Source organism: Bos grunniens, chromosome 18 (assembly GCF_055505025.1).
Source record: "Bos grunniens cultivar Pamir isolate PY7600 chromosome 18, Bosgru_T2T1.0, whole genome shotgun sequence".
NCBI classification, from domain to species: domain Eukaryota; kingdom Metazoa; phylum Chordata; class Mammalia; order Artiodactyla; family Bovidae; genus Bos; species Bos grunniens.
In genome coordinates this window covers 48,371,770-48,392,093 of record NC_141182.1, presented here as the reverse complement: position 1 = coordinate 48,392,093, position 20,324 = coordinate 48,371,770, and the positions used below count along the sequence as shown (strand labels likewise).

At 51.7% G+C, this 20,324-nt stretch overlaps 1 protein-coding gene across 6 annotated transcripts in view; it reads right to left on the bottom strand.

The window, feature by feature from the left end:
• The window catches only part of RYR1 (ryanodine receptor 1), a 128,323-nt gene that overhangs the window by 89,102 nt on the left and 18,897 nt on the right, over window positions 1–20,324 (bottom strand). For all 6 annotated transcript variants that reach the window (XM_086352334.1, XM_086352337.1, XM_086352335.1 and 3 more), the window contains exons 14-30: window positions 20,121–20,256; window positions 19,943–20,038; window positions 19,739–19,857; window positions 18,729–18,862; window positions 18,004–18,245; window positions 17,291–17,483; window positions 16,134–16,350; window positions 13,614–13,718; window positions 13,315–13,418; window positions 12,340–12,423; window positions 11,063–11,370; window positions 10,106–10,308; window positions 8,982–9,156; window positions 8,601–8,809; window positions 2,813–3,207; window positions 1,464–1,596; window positions 500–660 (exon numbers count right to left, since the gene is read on the bottom strand). In XM_086352334.1, the coding sequence (XP_086208460.1) occupies window positions 500–660; window positions 1,464–1,596; window positions 2,813–3,207; window positions 8,601–8,809; window positions 8,982–9,156; window positions 10,106–10,308; window positions 11,063–11,370; window positions 12,340–12,423; window positions 13,315–13,418; window positions 13,614–13,718; window positions 16,134–16,350; window positions 17,291–17,483; window positions 18,004–18,245; window positions 18,729–18,862; window positions 19,739–19,857; window positions 19,943–20,038; window positions 20,121–20,256 (3,014 nt within the window). The remainder of the gene's footprint in view (window positions 1–499; window positions 661–1,463; window positions 1,597–2,812; window positions 3,208–8,600; window positions 8,810–8,981; window positions 9,157–10,105; window positions 10,309–11,062; window positions 11,371–12,339; window positions 12,424–13,314; window positions 13,419–13,613; window positions 13,719–16,133; window positions 16,351–17,290; window positions 17,484–18,003; window positions 18,246–18,728; window positions 18,863–19,738; window positions 19,858–19,942; window positions 20,039–20,120; window positions 20,257–20,324) is intronic.

The following is a 20,324-nucleotide window of genomic DNA, read 5'->3' as shown; positions in this document are numbered from 1 at the left end:
AATACCAGGACTCAGAGTCCCACCCCTAAACAGCCACCACCTGCAGACCTGAGCACTGAAACCGCTCACCCCAGACCCTTCGGAGCTAGAATTCTTAGGAGGTGGTGGTGGATTCTGGAAGGAGAAGGAAGGGGAGCAGAAGGAGAGAACAGAGAAAGGAGGTAACCTAGAAAGAGGATGGCAAGATGGGGAAGGAGGGGACTTCCCTGGCGGTCCAGTGGTTAAGAATCCGCCTTCCAATGCAGGGGTTGTGGGTTCGATCCCTGGTCAGGGAACGAAAATCCCCCATACTGTGGGGCAAATTAAGCCACACACTGCAACTTGAGAAAGCTTTGCGTGCTGCAATGAAGACCCAGCGCAGCCAAAATTTACAAAAAAAGAGGAGGAGGGAAAACTCAGAATAGAAGCCATGGGGAGGAAGATAAGCAGGAAGACAGGAGGAAAGGAAAGGGTGGTGCCCGGCATGCCTACCCCCCACAGCCCCCACCCCTGCCCACACCTGCTGTGGATGTTGCCTTGCTCATCTCCCATGGTCACTGTCACCGCCCGGACCTTGCTGAGGTCGAAGTTCATGTCGTGCTGGTGGTAGTCAGGGGTGACCCAGCCCACCCACACGCAGCTGGGCTCCTGGCCGGCAAAGACCCTCACAGAGTAATAGTACTGGAGAGGCAAAGGGGAGACCAGCAGTCAGTGGGCTTCCCTGGGGCTCTTGGTTTCCCTGGATTCTCAGTGTCCTCTGGGGCTTTGACAAGAAGTTACTGCATTTGAGACCCTCTCTTTCCGTATCTACTGATACATTTCTAGATCTGGGAAACTTTGGGGACAGTTTTGTGATACCCTCAAATTTGGGTCCCTCCCACCACTAGGCTATTTGTGTCAGAAAATATTCCAGATTTGGGGAATCCCAAAACTACATTGGGATTATTGTGAATTCTGGCTCCCAGGAATACACTAGTGAAAGTGAAAGTGAAGTCGTGTCTGACTCTTTGCGACCCCATGGACTATAGCCTAACAGGCTCCTCCATACATGGGATTTTCCAGGCAAGAGTACTGGAGTGGGTTGCCATTGCCTTCTCCAGGAGATCTTCCCAACCCAGGGACTGAACCCGGGTATCCCGTGTTGTAGGCAGATGCTTTACCATCTGAGCCACTAGAATAGCTGTTAAATTTGGGGGTGGTGAGTTTACAAGGATGAACCCAGATATTGGGATCCTGAGTCTATGTTGGTTTATCCTTGGGATTTGGGGATCCCTGGGAGTTAGGTCAGCATGCCTCATGACTTCATTGTGTTCCCTGTGATTTTTAGGCCCTTAGCTATATGGAATTAGGGGTTCAAAGGGTTTGAATCGATGTGTACTATATTTTGTGGTTTCCAGTAGGTACTGGGGTATCCCCAGATAAGGGCAATTACTGGGGATCATGGCATGGAATTTGGAAATCTGCCGAGGGCCCTTGGTTCGCACCGTGGTGGTGTTGAGGATGATCTCAGGGTCATCACGGTCGTCAGCAGGCACCACCTCATGAGGGAGTCGGGGCAGAGTGGGTGTGGCTGGTGGCTGGGTCATCATGGCAGCCTTCTTGGCCTTGAACAAGAACCTGGTGGTGAAGAGGAGAGGCTGTCATGAGGCTCACTCTCCAGCCCAGTCCCCCAGCCCTCCCATCACAATGTTCATGCCTCCACATTCATCCTACATATGTACATATCTATGTGTGTGCGTGTGTGCATGCTCAGTTGTGTCTGACTCTTTGCGACCCCATGGACTGTAGCCCACCAGGCTCCTCTGTCCATGGGATTTCCCAGGCAAGAATACTGGTGTGGGCTCCCATTTCCTTCTCCAGGGGATCTTCCCCACCCAAGGATCAAACCCACGCCTCCCCCATTGGCAGGCATCAGCAGGTGGATTCTTTATTGCTGAGCCACCAGGAAAGCCCCACATCCATCCTAACTACACCCCATTTCTAATACCCAAGGCCTCGCTTCTAGAGGGATGAAATCCCAATTGCGTCAGGAGTGTCCACCTTGGAGGATCTCTGTGTTTTTGGATGTCGGGTTGCCCAGATTTAAAGGTGCCTCTGGGAACATGGAGGTTGCCTTGGGAAGTGTACAGTGGTCCTCCCAAGTCAGCATGCCTCACGTGGGTGCTAAAGGCATTTGGGAAAGGACAGCTCTCCCTGTGGCACTGGCTTGTACACTGAAGGCATGTGGAATCCCTGGAGCCCCCAGCAGGCAGTATGTCTCCTCAAAACTGTGACAACCCAAAATCTCCCATCATTTCCACACATCCCCTCAAGAGACACAGAAATACATCCTACTGAAAACCACTGCCACCATAGGGGAAAAGCAGATTTGGTTTCAATCCAAGTTTAATGCCCTTTGAGGGTTCCCCTTAAAGTTAGTTTTTTTTGGGGGGTTACATTTGAGATACAGAAGTGACCCCAATTTAGAAGACCAGTGGTGTTCATTGGAATGCCTCGGGGGCATAGATAACTTGACCAAAAATCTGAGGTCCCCTTTAGTGTTCACAGATAATGAAGTCCATTGGATGAAAAGCTTTGGGACCCAATAGGTACCCCCAAGGACAGTGGAGTTCTTCATAGATATAGTGGGGCATCCCAATTTTACATTCTCAAGGAAATTAGAGTGTCCCAGAGAAATAATAGCCTTCACTTGAGACATAATAGGATCCCTTAGTAATCTGAGTCCACCTAACACATATGGGATACAGTGGGGTTTCTCAAGTTATTGAAGTCGCCTAATTGAGGGGTCCCAGGACAGACCCCCAAGCCCCACCCTGCCCCTCCCTTGACTCACCCTCTCTTCTTGTTCTTCTCTGTGGTAGCATCCTTCTCATTCTCTGCCCTGGCAGGCTGGGCCTCCACCCCAGCCTGGGCAGGACTCCCAGGTGTCCCCTCCTTGGCAGTTCCTTCTTTGTTCCCCTCAGCCTCGGCCCAGTGCCCAGCTGAGCGGCGCAGGTTTTCATAGTCGGGATCAGGTTCCGCTGCCCGGGCCTCATCCTCTGCAGGAGGCTGCAAGCCAGGGGGTGCCAGTGGGGTGGCCCCTGCGGTGCACCGGAAGTGCTGGTGGAACTGGACCGGAAGGCTCAGCCGGAGAAACAGCATCTCCACCAGACTGTTCTGGGAGCCCCAGGTGCGGTGGGTCAGGCGCAGGCAGGGGGGTGTATCTACAGTGCCATCCACACGAGTCACCTGTTGGGGGAGCAGGAAGCCCTGAGCCAGGAGGTTGGGCTGGGCCATTGGCCCTAAACCTTATTACACACAGAGTCACCATTCGGCGTTAGAGCACTGTGTGAGAATCAGCCAGAGACTCACTCCTCTGGGTGGAGGAGCTCCTATGGGATACACAACCTGGCCACGGGTGCATTCACCTTCTGTCTGTCTGGACACCTTTGCGCATGAGCAGCCCTGGTCAGAAACTGGAATCACTCAGGGAGCTTTCAAAACCTACCTGATTCACTCCAGCCTAGGCCATCCATCCATCCATCCATCCACCCTTCTATCTACCCACCTATCCATTCATCCATCCATTCTTGCATTCTTCCATCCATCCAACCATCTATCCACTGTTCCACCCACCCATCCATCTATCCACTCCACAAACATTTACTGAGCACCTACTGTGTGCCGGGCACTTTCCCAAGTGCTAGGAACACATCAGTGAACAGAACATGAGCCCTGCCCTCCTGCTTTCTTATGGAGACCTCTTGGGGACAGCAGCCCAGAAGGGTCAGAGTTTTTTTTTTTAAAGGTCCCCCAGATGAATTTTTGTTACATTTGTTGTTTGTGGAAAGGCAACACTCAGAAGAATGCACACATCATAGGTGTACAACACTATGAGGTTCTGGAGAGACACACCTGTGTCTCCTGCACTCAGACGGAGAAATGGACCACATAACCAGTCCCCCTGGAAGCCTCCTCAGTGCCTCTTTAGTCACTACCCTCTCAAAGATAGTGAGGGATTCTGATGAGGAAAATCCAGCAACCTGGCCTAAATAAGGGGCAGGAGCTGAGAGCGGGACAGGTGCCTGGCCTGTGGACCCAAAGGACAGGCTCAGATTTTCTGGAGACTCCATAACAACTAAAGCAGTGCCCTTTCTTTGATGCCCCACCTCAAGATGACCTCATCAAGGATCAATTGCCAAGACAGACCTCTGTGCTCCTTGTCAGCCAATGAATTCACCCTAAAACCATGCAACCAAAACTGTCTGCAGAATCTTCTTCTCTCCTCTCTCCTTTCTCTCTTATAAATTCTGTCTGGAGACTTCCCTGGAGGTCCAGTGGTCAATTCTTTCTGCAATGCAGGGGACACAGTTTCGATCCCTGGTTGGGGAACTAAAATCCCACGTGTGTGTGTGTGTGTGCACTTAGTCATGTCTGACTCTTTGCAACCCCATGGACTGTAGCCCACCAGGCTCCTCTGTTCACGGGATTCTTCAGGCAAGATTCCTAGAGTGGGTAGCCAGTCCTTTCACCAGGGGATCTTCCCAATACAAGGATCGAACCCTGGTCTCCTGCATTGCAGGTGGATTCTTTATGGTTTGAGCTGCCAGTTCAGTAAAATCCCACATGCCCTGGGGGCAACTAAGCCCACACATGCAACTACAGAACCCACGCTCTCTGAAGCCCACGCACCTCAGTGAAGATCCCCCAGGCCACACGACACAGCCAATAAATAAATTAATTAAATAAACCCTGTTTTGCCTCTGCTCCTTGACAAGTCTATTGACCATCTTCCTCCTGTGACTTGTACGCTAAGTAACTAAATGTCTGATTATTCACTCACAGTATAGCGTAGCGTCCATCATCCTTAAAGTGCCTATGAATGGGATCCTACAGTACGTATTCTTTTGTGTCTGGCTTCTTTCAGCCAACACGACGTCTGTGAGATTCGTCTGTGTGGTTGTGGGTGGGTTAGTTGATTCATTCTCCCTGCTGTCTAACATCCTGTTCTTGGGGTTGAGAACACCATCTGGCGGTGGCAAGTATTGGGAGGTTCCTGTTGGGCTTCCCAGGGGGCGCTAGTGGTAAAGAACCTGCCTACCAATGCAGGAGACCTAAGAGACTCGGGTTGGATTCCTCGATCCGGAAGATCTCCTGGAGGAGGGCATGGCAACCCACTCCAGTATTCTTGCCTGGAGAATCCCCTGGGCAGAGGAGCCTGGAGGGCTATAGTCCTTAGGGTCACAAAGAGTCAGACACGACTGTAGCGACTTAGCACGCGTGTCTACTCTGCCATCCTCTCCCACCCCAGGCACCTCTCTAGTCTTTGTGTCCCCATTCTCTCCACCTACAACTCACTGTCAAAAGGAGTCTTCCCAAAACTCAGATCTAGACTGGATAGTCCCCTGTTTAAAACCCTTCTATTTAAGATTAAAAAAATAGAATAAAAGTCAGGGATGGGGGCATTCCCTGGTGGTCCAGTGGTTAGGACTTCATGCTTTCACTACCAGGGCCCGGGTGTGATCCCTGGTTGGGGAACTAAGAGTCTGGAAGCTTTGAAGCTCAGCCAAAAAAGAAAGGAAAACACCCTTCTGTTTTTACCTAGCCTGAAATGCTTCCCCACAAATTATTTATTAATTACAAAGGGAAACACACTAACTTGATGGTGGTAACGATAAACATAGAGTCAGAGTTAATATAATCAGCTGTAAGCCATAGTGCCATGGTGGCCTCTCTGAGATCCTGCAGCAAGCAGAATACAACCTCATTGCTATGATGTTCCTGCCAAATATGTGTAACCTGAACCTAATCGTGAGGAGACATGCATGCATGCATGCTAAGTAGCTTCAATCTCGTCCAACTCTTTGTGACCCCATGCACTGGACTGTAGCCCGCCAGGCTCTTCTGTCCATGGGATTCTCCAGGCAAGAACACTGGAGTGAGTTGCCATGCCCTCCTCCAGGAGATCTTCCCAACCCAGGGATCAAAGCCAGGTCTCTATGTCTCCTTGCATTGGCAGGCAGGTTCTTTACCACCTGGGAAGCCCAAGGAGACATGCTGCTGCTAAGTCACTTCAGTCATGTCTGACTCTGTGTGACCCCATAGACAGTAGCCCACCAGGCTCCCCCGTCCCTGGGATTATCCAGGCAAGAACACTGGAGTGGGTTGCCATTTCCTTCTCCAATGCATGAAAGGGAAGTCACTCAGTCATGTCTGACTCTTAGAGACCCCATGGACTACAGCCCACCAGGCTCCTCCATCCATGGGATTTTCCAGGCAAGAGTACTGGAGTGGGGTGCCATTGCCTTCTCCGAAGGAGACATGAGAACTACCCAAATCGAGGTATATTCTGCAAAATAACTGGTCTGTACCCTTCAAAAACACTAGTGTCATAAAAGACAATGAAAGACTCCAAAGCATTTTATATACATTAAAGAGACATAACAACTAACTGCAGAGAAGGCAATGGCACCCCACTCCAGTACTCTTGCTTGGAAAATCCCAAGGACGGAGGAGCCTGGAAGGCTGCAGTTCTTGGGATCGCTAAGAGTCGGACACGACTGAGCGACTTCACTTTCACTTTTCACTTTCATGCATTGGAGAAGGAAATGGCAACCCACTCCAGTGTTCTTGCCTGGAGAATCCCAGGGACGGGGGAGCCTGGTGGGCTGCTGTCTATGGGGTCACACAGAGTCGGACACGACTGAAGTGACTTAGCAGCAGCAGCAGCAACAACTAACTGTAACATGTAACCCTGGCTTGGATTTTGGACCAGAAAAATAAAAAGAGACACTATTACCACAATGAACATAGTTTCAATATGGACTGTAAATTAGGTAATAATACGTATCAATGTTAAATTTCCCGATTTTCATAACTGCAGCTCTGTAAGAGCATAGCTTGTTCCAAAGAAATGCATATTGAAATATTTAGGGATAAAGAGGCAAGATGTCTCCAACTTATCTAAGTAATTTAGAAAAGAGAGAGAGTGTATGAGCGGCAGATCGGGGCTATGCCTAGGAAGAGAAAACTGATGATCAGAAGGAAAGTCATATGCCCCAGGGCACAAAACAGGGAAAAGGCCAACTCAAGGCCTGTCTGACTGTAAAGTACCAGCCAAAGCTCAGCCATGTGGAATTCAAGTTCTTCCCAGGTTGAGAAAAGGACCATCACTTTGGTCTATACGGGGTTTTTATGGTCAGAATATGACGCGGAGTTTAACCTTGAGAAAGAAAGGCACTAGGGTCTAAAAATTAGGATACTCAGATTAATGAAGAGTTACTAAAAAATAAGTAACCCCCGGGACTTCCCTGGTGGTCCAGTAGTAAGGAACCCACCCTCCAATGCAGGGGACATGGATTCAATCCCTGGTCAGGGAATTAAGATTCCACATGCCACGGGGCAACTAAGCCCGAGTGCCACAACCAGAGAAGCTTATATGCCGCGACAAACACTGAGCACAGCCCCCCCAAAAGTAACTGCCCCCAAAAAACCACCCTAGATAACAATTAGTAAGGAAGGTCCCGAAATGTGCCCAGGGATTTATATTTCTTTAAGCCTTGTTGTTGGCTCAGCAGTAAAAGAATCCTCCTGCAATGCAGGAGCCACAGGAGACATGAGTTCCATCCCTGGGTTGGGAAGATCCCCTGGAGGAGGGCATGGCAACCCACTCCAGTATTCTTGCCTGGAGAATCCCACAGACAGAGGAGCCTGGCGGGCTACAGTCCATAGGATCGCAAAGAGTTGGACACGACTGAAGCGACTTAAGCACACAAGCAGAAACCCTTGGTAGGATCAAATAGTTATAAGGGCTGAAAATTTCCAGTGAGGTCACTTAATCCAGCTTCTCTTTCCTCCCTTCCCCCATTTTGCAGGCAAGCTACCTGGAGCTCAGAAAGGTATGTTTTTTCCAAGGTTATACCTACCATTAAAATTACCTAAATTAAAAGACACTTGTTCCTTGGAAGAAAAGCTATGACCAACCTAGACAGCATACTGAAAAGCAGAGACATTTCTTTGCCAACAAAGGTCCATCTAGTCAAAGCTATGGTTTTTCCAGTGGTCATGTATGGATGTGAGAGTTGGACTATAAAGAAAGCTAAGCACCGAAGAATTGATGCTTTTGAACTGTGGTGCTGGAGAAGGCTCTTGAGAGCCCCTTGGACTGCAAGGAGATCCAACCAGTCAATCCCAAAGGAAATCAGTCCGAATATTCATTGGAAGGACTGATGCTGAAGCTGAAACTCCAATACTTTGGCCACCTGATGTGAAGAATTGACTCATTGAAAAAGACCCTGATACTGGGAAAGGTTGAAGGAAGGAGGAGAAAGGGACGACAGAGAATGAGATGGTTGGGTGGCATCACCAACTCGATGGACATGAGTTTGAGCAAGCTCCAGAAATTGGTGATGGACAGGGAAGCCTGGCGTGCTGCAGTCCATGGGGTCGCCAAGAGTTTGGCATGATACAGTGACTGAAATGATACCCTACAAGGCAGCCCGGGGAGTCCACCATCCTGACACTCACTTCTACGTTTGTGGTCTAACATTAACGGAAGACAAAGAGTAGCTTGGGGAAGAGAACTGTGGCGAGAATGAGGTGTGGAAGCAGATCTGAGGGTGTTGAGTGGGGTTGGTCCTCACCTCATAGTGCGGGTGCTCAGGAGGCACGGCCTCAAATTGCGGAAGGCCTTTGCTGAACCAGGTGGTGACCGGGCGCTGCATGTTGATGGCAAATGGCTCAAAACCTTCCTGGAGGCCACAGATGGCAAAGAACCGCAGGGAGCTCACGTCCTGGCCCAGGTTCAAGTGACCCACCTGGCCGGGTCCCAAGCTGCACACAGGCAGGAAGCCTGGTGGGAGGGGATAGATGGGCAGGGGTGAGCATAGGTGGGCGAGGCGGGGGCAGCCATGGGGAGGATGTGCGTGGAAAGAGGGGATGGAAGAGCCGGGGGCTGGAGGGGGCGGTGTAGGGTCAGGTGAGATGGAAGAAAACCAGAGAGGGGCCCCGAGGCCAGCCCTCACCATCCCCAATCTCGATATCGCGGAAGGCTGTTTCTGAGCCGGAATCGGACATGAGGACCTCGCCATTGAGGGTGAAAATGATGGTGTTCTCTGTGAGGTCGATCATGCAGCCCACAACGTCTCCCGACTGCCAGGGACGCCCAAACGGTTCACTGCCCAGGTGCCAGCGCTGACCCTGTGAGGAGGTGAGGGGGAGATGTGGTGTGAGAGACATACAGAGAAATGGAGAGATACGGGAGCGAGGGGAGACATGTCAAGACACACACGCAAAGCACCAGGCCCAGTGCATGGGGAACAGAGGAAGGGTCAGCCCCACAGCGTCCCCCTTGTGTCCCCACATTTGCATCCATGGTCCTTGGAAGGTAGGGGCTAGGCATTCGTGCTTTCCCTTCCCAGCCATCTCTCTATCTCATCCCTTTTGCCTGGGTTCTCTGTTGTTTTCATGACTGGGGCTGTAAAGGCCACCCAGGTGGTCTTGGAGGGTTGGGGGAAGCAGAAAGTAGAGGAATGGAAAGGAGAAACTAACTATCAATGTCCCCCATATGTACGCGTCTACACCCATATGCCCCAGAACAGATACATGAATAATGAGATGGGTAGATGGATGGGGAGCAGGTGTATGGCTGGATGGAAGAATGAAATGAAAGCTGAGGGTCTACCTGGGATGACAGAGGGAGGACAGAAAGTACAGACAGACACACAGGTCTGTGTAGGTGGCAGATAAATAGATGACGTCTGTATGCATTAGATTATTGGATAGATGAATGGATAAATGAAACATTAAATTATTAGATAGATGAGTGAATAAATGAAATCACAAATTGGTTAAAAAAAGGTGAATGGCTGAACTGACAACTACCCGAATATATGGAACCATAGATGCCTAAGTGATTCTTTGGACAGACGAGAAGATGGATGGATGAAATGACAGATGGATGGTTGGATAGAGAGATGGATGTGGACGGATATATGCACAGACAGAGGGAGGGGGAGGATGGAGGGATGGATGGGAAGGTAGATTCAGGGATGGGCGGACAGAGTGAGACACAGAGAGGCAGGGCTGGATTACACGAGTGTGGGAAGGATCACAGAGCCTGGCAGAGCGGAGCCAGGGAGCTACCCACGCGGTGCCCGTTGAAGACATAGGACAGGTCATCCGCTCCCAGCTCCACGTCTGGGCGCAGCTCAGGCCGAGCCCAGCCCACTCGCATCTCGCCGGTGGTGACTGCCTCGAACTCGAAGTACCAGCGGCCACTCTGCACCACGTAGGATTTCTCTGCCCGGAAGATGCGCACCCGGTCCCAGCGAGACTGGCTCTCCACCTGACCTGAACATGGGGCCAGGCAGCGTAAGAGAGGCTGGGTTGGTGGGCGAGATCGGGAAAGGTAAGGGCCTTGGGGCGCTGAGGGGAAAGGCACAGCTTTTGGTGTTAGAGAAGAAGAACTGGGGACTCTCAGAGCAGTCACAGAGAAGTAGGAGGGACCTACTGAGACTTCTCCTCTGTCCCTCTAGCAGTCAAGAGTTTCAGAGAGGAACTAGCAGTAGAGACATGGAGGGAGAAAGTTGGGTCGGTCACAGTCATGGTCTGTGGTGAAGGGTCAAGATTAAGGCTGATGTTAAGAATCAAGGGCTGAAAGCAGGATCGGGGAGAGGGAGTCAGAATCAGGGTCAGGGAGGGGGATGGAAATTGGAGTTGGTGGCAGGGGTTGAGGCCGGGGTCAGGGGTCAATAATAGGTCAGCAATCAAGTTAGGAGTAGTACTTAGAGGCTTTCTGAGTGCTTGGTTGGGTGGCTCCCCGTTGTATACATAGTCCAGAGGTTAGGGGTCAGGGGTCAGAGCTGGGGGTCAGGAACTGGAGTCAGGGGTCAGGGTTCACTGGGTTCCTGGTTTATGTTGCAGCTGTAGCCCAGGCAGAGCTTGAGTCAAGGTCAGTGGTCAAGATCGGGTTCAGGCTCAGGGACAGAGTGAGTGTCATGGTTGGGGAAAGTGTCAGTGGTACAGATGTAGCCCACTGAGGGGCTGAGTTGGGTCAGAGATTGGAGTCCAGGGGCGGAGTCAGGGGCCTGTGGTCAGCACTCACTGGGCTCCTGGTCGGGCGGCTCGATGTTGTAGCCATAGCCCAGCAGGGTGCGCACGGCCTGGCAGAGGCTGTCGCGGTTGCTGCGCTTGGTGGCCTCATCCAGCAGGCGGTAGGGCACGAGGCGAGGGTTCCGGCGGGCAGGGATGTCCTGCACGGCACTGTAGCTCCAGCCCTGGGCCACTCGGTCTCGGGCCCACACGTTGTGCCCGTTCTCCGCCAGCCGGTCCACCAGCGTGGTCTGCGCGGGCGTCAGTCTCACGTGGCTCAAGTCTAGCGGTGCCGGCTTGTACCCGTTGCTCATCATGTACCTGCGGGTGGTGGTGGGGAGCCAGTGGGACGAGACCCTCGCCTCCACTACTGGGCTCCATGCCATGGGATCCTTGACTTCTGACCCTGGTCCTTAGGATCCCATGATCTTTGAAACTTTTGACCTTTGATCTCTGACAGCAGGGTTCTTTTTCAATATATTTGTTTATTTATTTGGCTGCATGGGGTAGCATGCAGGATCTTTAGTTGTGGTGGGCAAACTCTCAGGTGTGACATGTGGGATCTAGTTCCCTGACCAGGGGTCAAAGCCAGGCCCCCTGCACTGGGGGCATGAAGTCTTAGCCACTGGACCACCAGGGAACTCCCATCTGACATCAAGGTTCTCAAATAAGCTTACCTGACCTCAGACCCCAGGATCCTGTGACCTTAGCAAGGGCTTTGACTTCACTGACCTCTGGCCTCTGTGACCCCTTTCATCTTGATCTTGGGAGCCTCATCTCTGGTCCTGGGGTGCTCTGACCTCTCACCTCTGACTTGAAGGCTTCTTACCTCTGATTCCAGGACCCTATCATTTCAAACTGCTCACTCTGGAGTCCTTGACTTTTGAACCTTGGCATCTATCCCCAGGACCTGTGACCTCTCATCTATCATTTCAGGATCCCTTACTGACAACTCCAGCAATTTCTCACCTCTTTCCACTGACCCCGCACCTCTAACTCAGAGACACAACTTCTGCTCTTTCATTTTCCCGACTCCATGGAGACCCTGATCCTGAGTCTGACTCACTCCTACTCTCTCAGGAACTCCTAACTGTGTTCTCAACTCCCTAGGACGCTCACCACTAACTCTACAGCTCTGATCCCTGGTCCTAGACCTCCACCCCAACCCATGGCCCCTTTGTCTCTGACCTCAGCCTCACCACTCCAGCTCTCGATCACTCCAGCCCTCACTGTGGCATCCCCAGCCCCCTACTCTATTCCCCAGGTGGGGCCCAGGTCACCCACACTCACGTCTTGGGGAGTTTTGTCTTCTTCAGGTTGTCCTCCGCCTTCTCATCTGCCATGCCCACGTGGCAGCCCAGCGCCAGTAGAGTCCTGGGGCAGGGGGTGGGGGTAGGGGAGCAGGTCACCCCACATGGCCACCCTGTCCCTAGCCTCCCCTCCCCCAGCCCGGCTACCCTCCTCCCGGGGCCCCTGTCAACTCTGTCTCTGGGTCACCAGCTCTCTCCCTGTTTCCTGCTCTGGTTTTCTGACTATTTGTCCCATCTCTCTGCCTCTCTGACTCCTGTCTCTCCCTGTATCTCTGTCTCTGTATTTCTTTGATTATGTTCTTTTCCTCTCTGCTTCTTTCCTTGTCTCTTTCTCTTTCTTCCATTTACTGTGCATCTTTATTTAGCAAGGGGAACCATTTTAAATAATAGTATTTTTAAAAATTTTGTTTTCCAGTGTATACATTGCTAGTATACAGAAATGTTTGTCTTTAGGTTATTTATTCATTTATAATTTATTTTGGGCAGCCTTGGGCCTCCGTTGCTGCATAGGCTCTTCTCTAGTTGCAGGGGGTGGGGACTGCTCTCTAGGAGCAGTGCTCAGGCTTCTCATGGAGGTGGCTTCTCTTGTTGCAGAACACAGACCCCAGGGCACTCGGCCTTTAGTAGTTGCAGTGCTTGGGCTCAGTAGTTGTGGCACACAGCCTTATTTGCCCTGCAGCCTGTGGAATCCTCCTGGATCAGGGATTGAACCCGTGTCCACCTTGGCAGGCGATTCTTAACCACCGGAACACCAGGGAAGTCCTGAGCATCTCTCTTTATGCCTCTATCTCTTACTCACCCTCTGTCAGTTTCACAATCCCCATCTCACACTCCCTGTGTTGCTCTTTTATCTATTTCTCTCTCTCTCTCAGTCTCTGTCTCGCTCTCCCTGTTTCCCTGTGCCCTTCCGCCCAGCGGCCAGGCCCAGGCCCCTGTTCCCCAGTCCCCTCCTCACTTGAGCGTCTCCCCCGACATCTGCAGGTTGTAATTCCTCTCGGGCTCCGGTAGGCTGTGAAAATCCACGAGGCAGGGGTGCAGTCTCTTATTGTCATCCCGAACCTGGAGAAACCCCAGAGTCACTCCTTGGCTCCTCTTCCCTCCCCAACACTCCCAGACTGTGACCTCTGACCTCTTACCCCTCTTTCTGCCACTTGAAACCCAAGGAGCCCTCCCAAAGTCTCCTCCTCCAACCCCAATAGCAAGCGGTTCTCACTCCTCCATAGCCAGTCTAGCCTCTCTCCCCCGTCCACTCACCGGGCCATAGGTCCAGCCCTGCTCGATGCGAGTCAGTGCCCAGAGTTCATGGATGTTCTCGGCCAGCTTCTCCCGAATACGCTCCAGATGGGGAGGCAGGACAATCTGGGGGCAGGGGACATCCGTGAGGTCCCTGAGTTCCCTCCACCCCGTGCTATAAAGTCTTCCCAAGAACACGCACCAGCTCTCGACAGTTCACCAGGGAGCTCTTTTGACCTTTCCTGCCATCCAAGCCCTGCTCCCCATCACCTCATCCTGCCTCCAGAATGGATGCTCAGAACTTGACATCCTCAGAATCAAGGAATTATCTGGGGATGAGTCTGTCTCCCCCTGTGGACTGGGAGCTCCGTGAGGGCAGGGCTGGGGCTGCGTTTGTCTCCAGCATTTCCCCAGCCCTCCCCAGCCCAGAGGAGATGCTCTGGAGATGTTTTCTGAATGAACGGATGGGTCTCTTTCCTTCTCTGTACAATGAACACTGAAACAATGTTAACTCATAACATTGGGTTGGCCAGAAAGTTCGTTCTAATTTTTCCATAGAATCATATGAAAAAATGCGAACAGACTTCTTAGCCAACACAATACTTTATATGCGTTCAGTGAAATCATCTACATAAGTTACTAAATGTTATATACAGTAGCCCCTCGTACAATGCAGGCTTAAACTGCGTGGATTTTTTTCAGTAAATATAGTAGCTGTATTTTCATTTTGTGTGTGTGTGTGTATGTGCTCAGTCATGTCTGAATCTTTGCAACCCCATGCACTGTAGCCTGCCAGGCTCCTCTGTCCATGGAATTTTCCAGGCAAGAATACTAGAGTGGGTTGCCATTTCCTACTCCAGGGGATCTTCCCAACCCAGGGATCGAACCTGTGCCTTGAGTCTCCTGCATTGGCAGGAGGATTCTTTATCACTGCATCATCTGGGAAGCCCCATGTTTTCATTTTACAGATCTCTAATTAACTCAAGGTAGGAAAAAGTTTGTGTTTGATTGAGATCACAATATGTGGAATCAAAAGAAGGGTTTGAGTCATTCTATCCAAACTGTTTCAGCTTCCTGCTCTTCATGTGCTATTTACGAATTCTTTCGTACCTAAGACAGAAGTAGTAGTACTGGGGCTTTCAGCTTGCTGGGGTTGGGCCCCTAAACCCCCTGCATGGTCCAAGGATCAACTGCAGTTTGTATAAATACCTGGCACATAGTTGGACCACGTTGGGTTGTGAGGGGAGGAGTGGGGAGGGGATGTCCAGGAGACCAAGTGGATGGCTCTTGAGGCTGACCGGTGGGGGACAGGAAGGGAGACATCCAAGCTACAGGGGGATGGCAGGTTGATTTGCAATAACATTACTACTACCCATAATGATGGGGCTTCCCTGATAGCTCAGTTGGTAAAGAATCACCTGTAATGCAGGAGACCCCGGTTCAATTCCTGGGTCGGGAAGATCTGCTGGAGAAGGGATAGGCTACCCACTCCAGTATTCTTGGGCTTCCCTTGTGGCTCAGCTGGTAAAGAATTTGTCTGCAATGTGGGAGACCTGGCTTGGGAAGATCCCCTGGAAAAGGGAAAGGCTACCCACTCCATACTGGCCTGGAGAACTCCATGGACTGTATAGTGCATGGGGTCACAAAGAGTCGGACACGACTGAGTGACTTTCACTCACTTTACCCATAATGACAATAACTCAATTGAGGACTTAACACTTTCTTAGGACCGTGCTAAGCACTTCACATATATTAATTCATCTAAACTTCACTACCATGCTACAGGTACGTTCTCTCATTCTCCCCTTTTCCTCACAGGTGAGGGGACCAAGGCACAGAGAAGTGAAGTCGCATGCCCACAGAGACATGCTGAAAGTCAGACCCTCGTGATCAGTCTCTTAAACATGACTTATATCCCCTCCTAGAGGAACACACTTGGAGAGAAGGGTGGGGAGCTCAGGTTGGGATAAGAGGAATGGGGGGAGGCCTGGAATAGAAAACTTGCTCCACAAATTGTGGTGGATATGATCACAGGCTTTGGGATCAGACCGCCTGGGTGCAAATCAGCTGTGTGACTTGCACGACCTGCTTGACCTCTTTGGGCCTCACTTTCCCCAACTGTATATTGGGGCAATAATAGTCCTTTCTTTTATTACATATTTATTTTTACTGATTTATTTGGCTGCACCAGGTCTTAGTTGCAGCATGCAGGATCTTCTGTCTTCATCACGGCATGCGGGATCTTTAGTTGTGGCATGTGGGATCTAGTTCCCTGACCAGGGATTGAACCCAGAGCCCCTGTGTTGGGAGCGCAGAGCCTTAGCCACCAGGGAAGTCCAAATAATAGTCCTTTCTTTAGGGGGCTATCGTGAGGACCCCCTGAAACTCAGATTCTGCCTGGAGAGATTCCTTTGCCTCCCTCCTGCCTCAGTTTCCCCATCTGTCAAACAACAAGGTCCCCAGCTTCCAGCTCAGCTGCCCACCCCACTGACTCCTAAGGGGGTCTGCCAGTCCAGGAAACCCTTACAGAGCAGGCAGTACCTGGACAGTGTCCACAGGGCAGGGCACAAAGTCGGTGTGTGAGAGGCAGCGACTGGGGCCCACCAGGTGGGGCCCCCGAGGCCCTTCCCGCCGGTACTCCTTGATGGGTTCCAGATGGAGTCGCTCTCGTGGGAGCACAGCCTCGTGGCAAGGGGCGTACCCAGGAGGAGGGAGGAACTTGAATTCTCCATGGCGGCCACCAAGGAGGAACCGCACTCTAGATGGGAGAGCGGGGTCACTAGTGAGGACAGTTTACCTAGCAGAGTCTGTACTCAGGGAGGGGAAGGGAGCAATCCTGGAATTGGTGGGAGATGCTGGGTTGACTTGAGGTCAGTGGACAGTCATAGGGTCATGGAGGTGATTTTAGGAATCAGGGAAGTCTAAGGTCAAAGAAACTGTCAGAAGGCAATAGGAATTGTTAGAAAGTCAAAAAAAGTAAAGTGGGGGCCAGGTCACTAAGGAGTTAATCCATGGTCACAGGAAGGTCCTTTGGAGGAGGCCCTGGGTCAATAGAGCATTTAGAGATACCAGAAGGTTTGGGGGAGACCAAGAAGGTGGTCATCCAGAAGTCATTGAGACTTTCAAGGTGTAACCTTGAGAAACTGTAATTACCACTGAAATGGTGAGAAGTCACACACAGAGTTTGGGGTCATTGGGAAAACACTGGGCTACTGAGAAGTCTTTGAAATAACTGTGGTCATTGAAGGGTAGCTGGGAGATTATGGAGCTCTTAGAGTACCACTGGGAGAAGCTGGGGTCATTGAGGAGTTGTTAAGAGCATGGCGTCATTGGGAGAGTCCAAGATCATTGGGAGGCTTTGTGGTCACTGGAAGATCATCATTCAGATTTTGAAATCATTTGGAGGTTATTGGAATGGCATAGAATAATTGGGAGGATCAGAGGTTCATTTGGGAGGTCACTGGAAGAAACTTATTAATCATTAGAAGGTCATTGTGAAATTTGGGGACACAGAGATTGGGGAGAAGCGGAGGTCATTGAGAGTGTCACAGTGACCCTCACACAGGGGTCTGGCCTGTCGGTCCTGAGGATAGGCCGCTGGGTCCTGGCCCCATAGCAGGCCACAGCATGCCTGCAGAAGCTGTCTTAGGACAGGCCCTGGTCTGGAGACTGGCAAGGGGGCAGGGATGAGTCCTTACTTGACACCAGCCGAGAAGCTGACAACAGGGAAGAAGAGCCCATCAAGATTGAAGGCCTCGAAGACCCCCTGCACGGGACAGCCATTGATGCGGAAAGAGATGGACGGCACACTGAGGTCCAGGCAGCAGCTGACCACGTCCTCGGGGGCCAGGAGGTGCTGCCCAGGGTAAGTGACCAGGCGTGGCACGTGTCCTGCACCCGGATCACCGGGAAGAAGTCAGAAGTCAGAGGTCCAGCAGAACCAGTGGGCTCAGGAGACAAGGGTAGATATTAGAGGATCCAATGGGGTTTTAGGATCTCCAAGGTCAAGTGCTCTTAGAGATTAGGGGCAGAGGTCAAGTTTCCCCTGAGGTTAGGTTCTTGAGAGGTGTAGGAGTCAGAGATTAAAGCTGTCCTAGAGTTAGGATTCTGGAATCTTTGGGGTCAGAAGTCAAAGATCAGAGGTCATAATCATCGGGGCAGTTTTCTAGGATCTCTCAGGTCAGAGATCAGACCTCCTCTGGGATCAGAGTTCTGGGGCTTATGAAGAAACAGGTGAGGGCCAAGATTCTCGAAGCTCTAGGGTTAGGGTCTTGGGAAATGAGGAGTAAAGGGGTCAAAATTAGCCTGTTTGGGGGTCAAGATCCCAAGAACCCCAAGGTGTTCAGTGAGACCCTTAGAAACCCTGGGGTCAATGGTCAGGGTTGAGGGTCCCCTAGAAGGGTCCAGGTACCTGTCCAGAGGTGCAGCCCGTCAAAGCCGTAGGAATAGAGGTCATCGCCGACCCCGTTGCCGCCCCAGCCCTCGCCGCCCCCGGGGTAGGGGCTGTAGCCCTCAGTGAGGGCCCAGCCCACCCTCAGGTGGGTGGCCTGAGCTGTCAGGAACGGAACCACCTCGTCCACCATCACCTCAAAGTACCATTTGAGGTACTGCGTGGTGCCCTCTGCTCGGCCCACAAAGATGTTGGGGCGGATGCTACAGGAGAGACAGAACAGGAGAGGAGGGTGAAGGAGAGATGGAGAGGAGACCCAGGCTGCTGGGGGCAGGAAGGGAAGGGAGAAAGACCAAGAGATCCACACCCAGGAAAAACAGAAAAGCAGAGACATGGAGACAGAGAGTAACAGACAGAGAGAGACACACACACAGAGAAAGCAGAGAGAGACAGAAGCATCAAAGGACAGAGAAGAGAGAGGTGGACGAGAGCCCAGGAAAAAGAGGTAGAGGAGAAATAGAGACACAGGAAGACAGAAAGAGCAACACAGAAAGAGAGGAAGAGACAGGCAGAAACAGAGCAGGGAGAGACGACAAGAGGTGTGAGAAGCCAGGGATGACCTGGGAACGGCTGTGGGGACCGGTGTCAAGTCCCAGGGTGGGAGGTGGAGGAAGGCCCACCCACCCGGGAGTTAGGGAGGGGCTTGAGAGGTTCTGAGTCCTGGAGTCAGGAGTCAGGGGCCAGACCTGGTGACATAGTTGATGAGGTTTGTCTGCAGCAGAAGCTCTCGGCCAGGGAGCAAGTTCTCAGTGATGAGATCTTGGTTGGAGCGCACGGCCACGCCATTGCACACACACAGGGAACATAGCACATCCAGCACCTGGAGGTCAAGGTCAGAGGTCAGGGTGTGAGGGCACCAGAGAAGTGGGGGAAGTGGGTCTATGGGAGACCCAGGATAGGATACCAGAAGGATGACGCACCAGGATGGGAGATAGAGATTTGGGCTGAGACGAGGTGATGTAAGTGGGAGGTCAGGAATCACTGAGCGAGATTGGGGTCAAAGGGAAAGGTCAGGCGAGAAGCGAGGGGCCATTTGAATTAGGATAAGACATCAGCAATGTAAGGAAGGGGAGACAGCAGTAACAGCTGAGAGGTCAGGGGAAGAGTGAAAGGATCGGTCAGGGAAAGAGCACAGGGATCAAGATGAGGCTTTCAGATTAGTGGAGTGTCTTCAGGGCCCAGGTGGATAACGTAAACATGTGAGGTGGTGGTGGCAGTTTAGTGGTTTAGGCACTCAGTCGTTTTAGACTCTTGTGACCCCGTGGATTGTAGCCTGCCAGGCTCCTCTATCCATGGAATTTCCCAGGCAGCAATCCTGAAGTGGGTTGCCATTTCCTCCTCCAGGGGATCTTCCCAACCCGGGGATCAAACCCGTATCTCCTGCATTGCAGTCGAGTATCTGAGGTGGTTAGGAATAATTCTATGGGAACCAGTAGCACTTGTGGCAAACTGGAGGGTATCTGTGCAGCTCCCACTGAAGACTACAAAATTAGAAACTGAATAAACTGCTTCAAAGATCTAATGAAGCATCTGATGTCGCGCAGAGCTCATTTAAGAACCATGAGTTGAAGACTCGGTATTGAGATGGAAGCTTGTAGCAGGAGAGTCCAGGTAAGGGACAAATTGGGGAAGGGGGGGCAATTTGAGGGCCATAGGGAAAGGTCAGGGTTCAGAATTCAGGGGATGAGGGGCCAACCTTGTGGTTCCTCCCATGCTTGTCCAGGAGGGAGATGATGGACTTGATGTGGTTCTCTTGGATGATGTTCAGGACTTCCGGACTCTCAATCAGGACACAGTACAGCACCTCCAGGATCCCTGCACAGGGACCAGCATGAGAGCTGACACGGATGCAGCCCTCCCCTCCCCCAAGTCCCCATCCCCTCCCCGTGGGTTCTCCTACCTGAGGAGGCCTCTAGCCGATCCAGCTTGCTGACCAGCCAATCCAAGTTGTTGGAGAAGAGGGCACAGTTGGCACGATTGCCACGGATCAGAGAGGCTGAAGGTGGAAAGAGGGGTCAGATCCCATAGGACTGGGAACCCGGGGTGCTCAAGGGGGAGTCCAGACTGGGGCCCCTTACCCAGGATTTCATAGAGCAGGTTCACAATCTCTTTCCAGGACTCTGCTGCCTCCTCCCCTGCAAATTCAGCAAAGTGGGCAGCAGTGGTGTAGACATTTAGGCGGTCAATGCAATTCAGGACCAAGGAGAGCATCCCCTGGAATAGAGAAAATAGGGGGTCATCACAGGAACCCCAGGCCCTCCCTTCCTTACCTTTCTTGAATT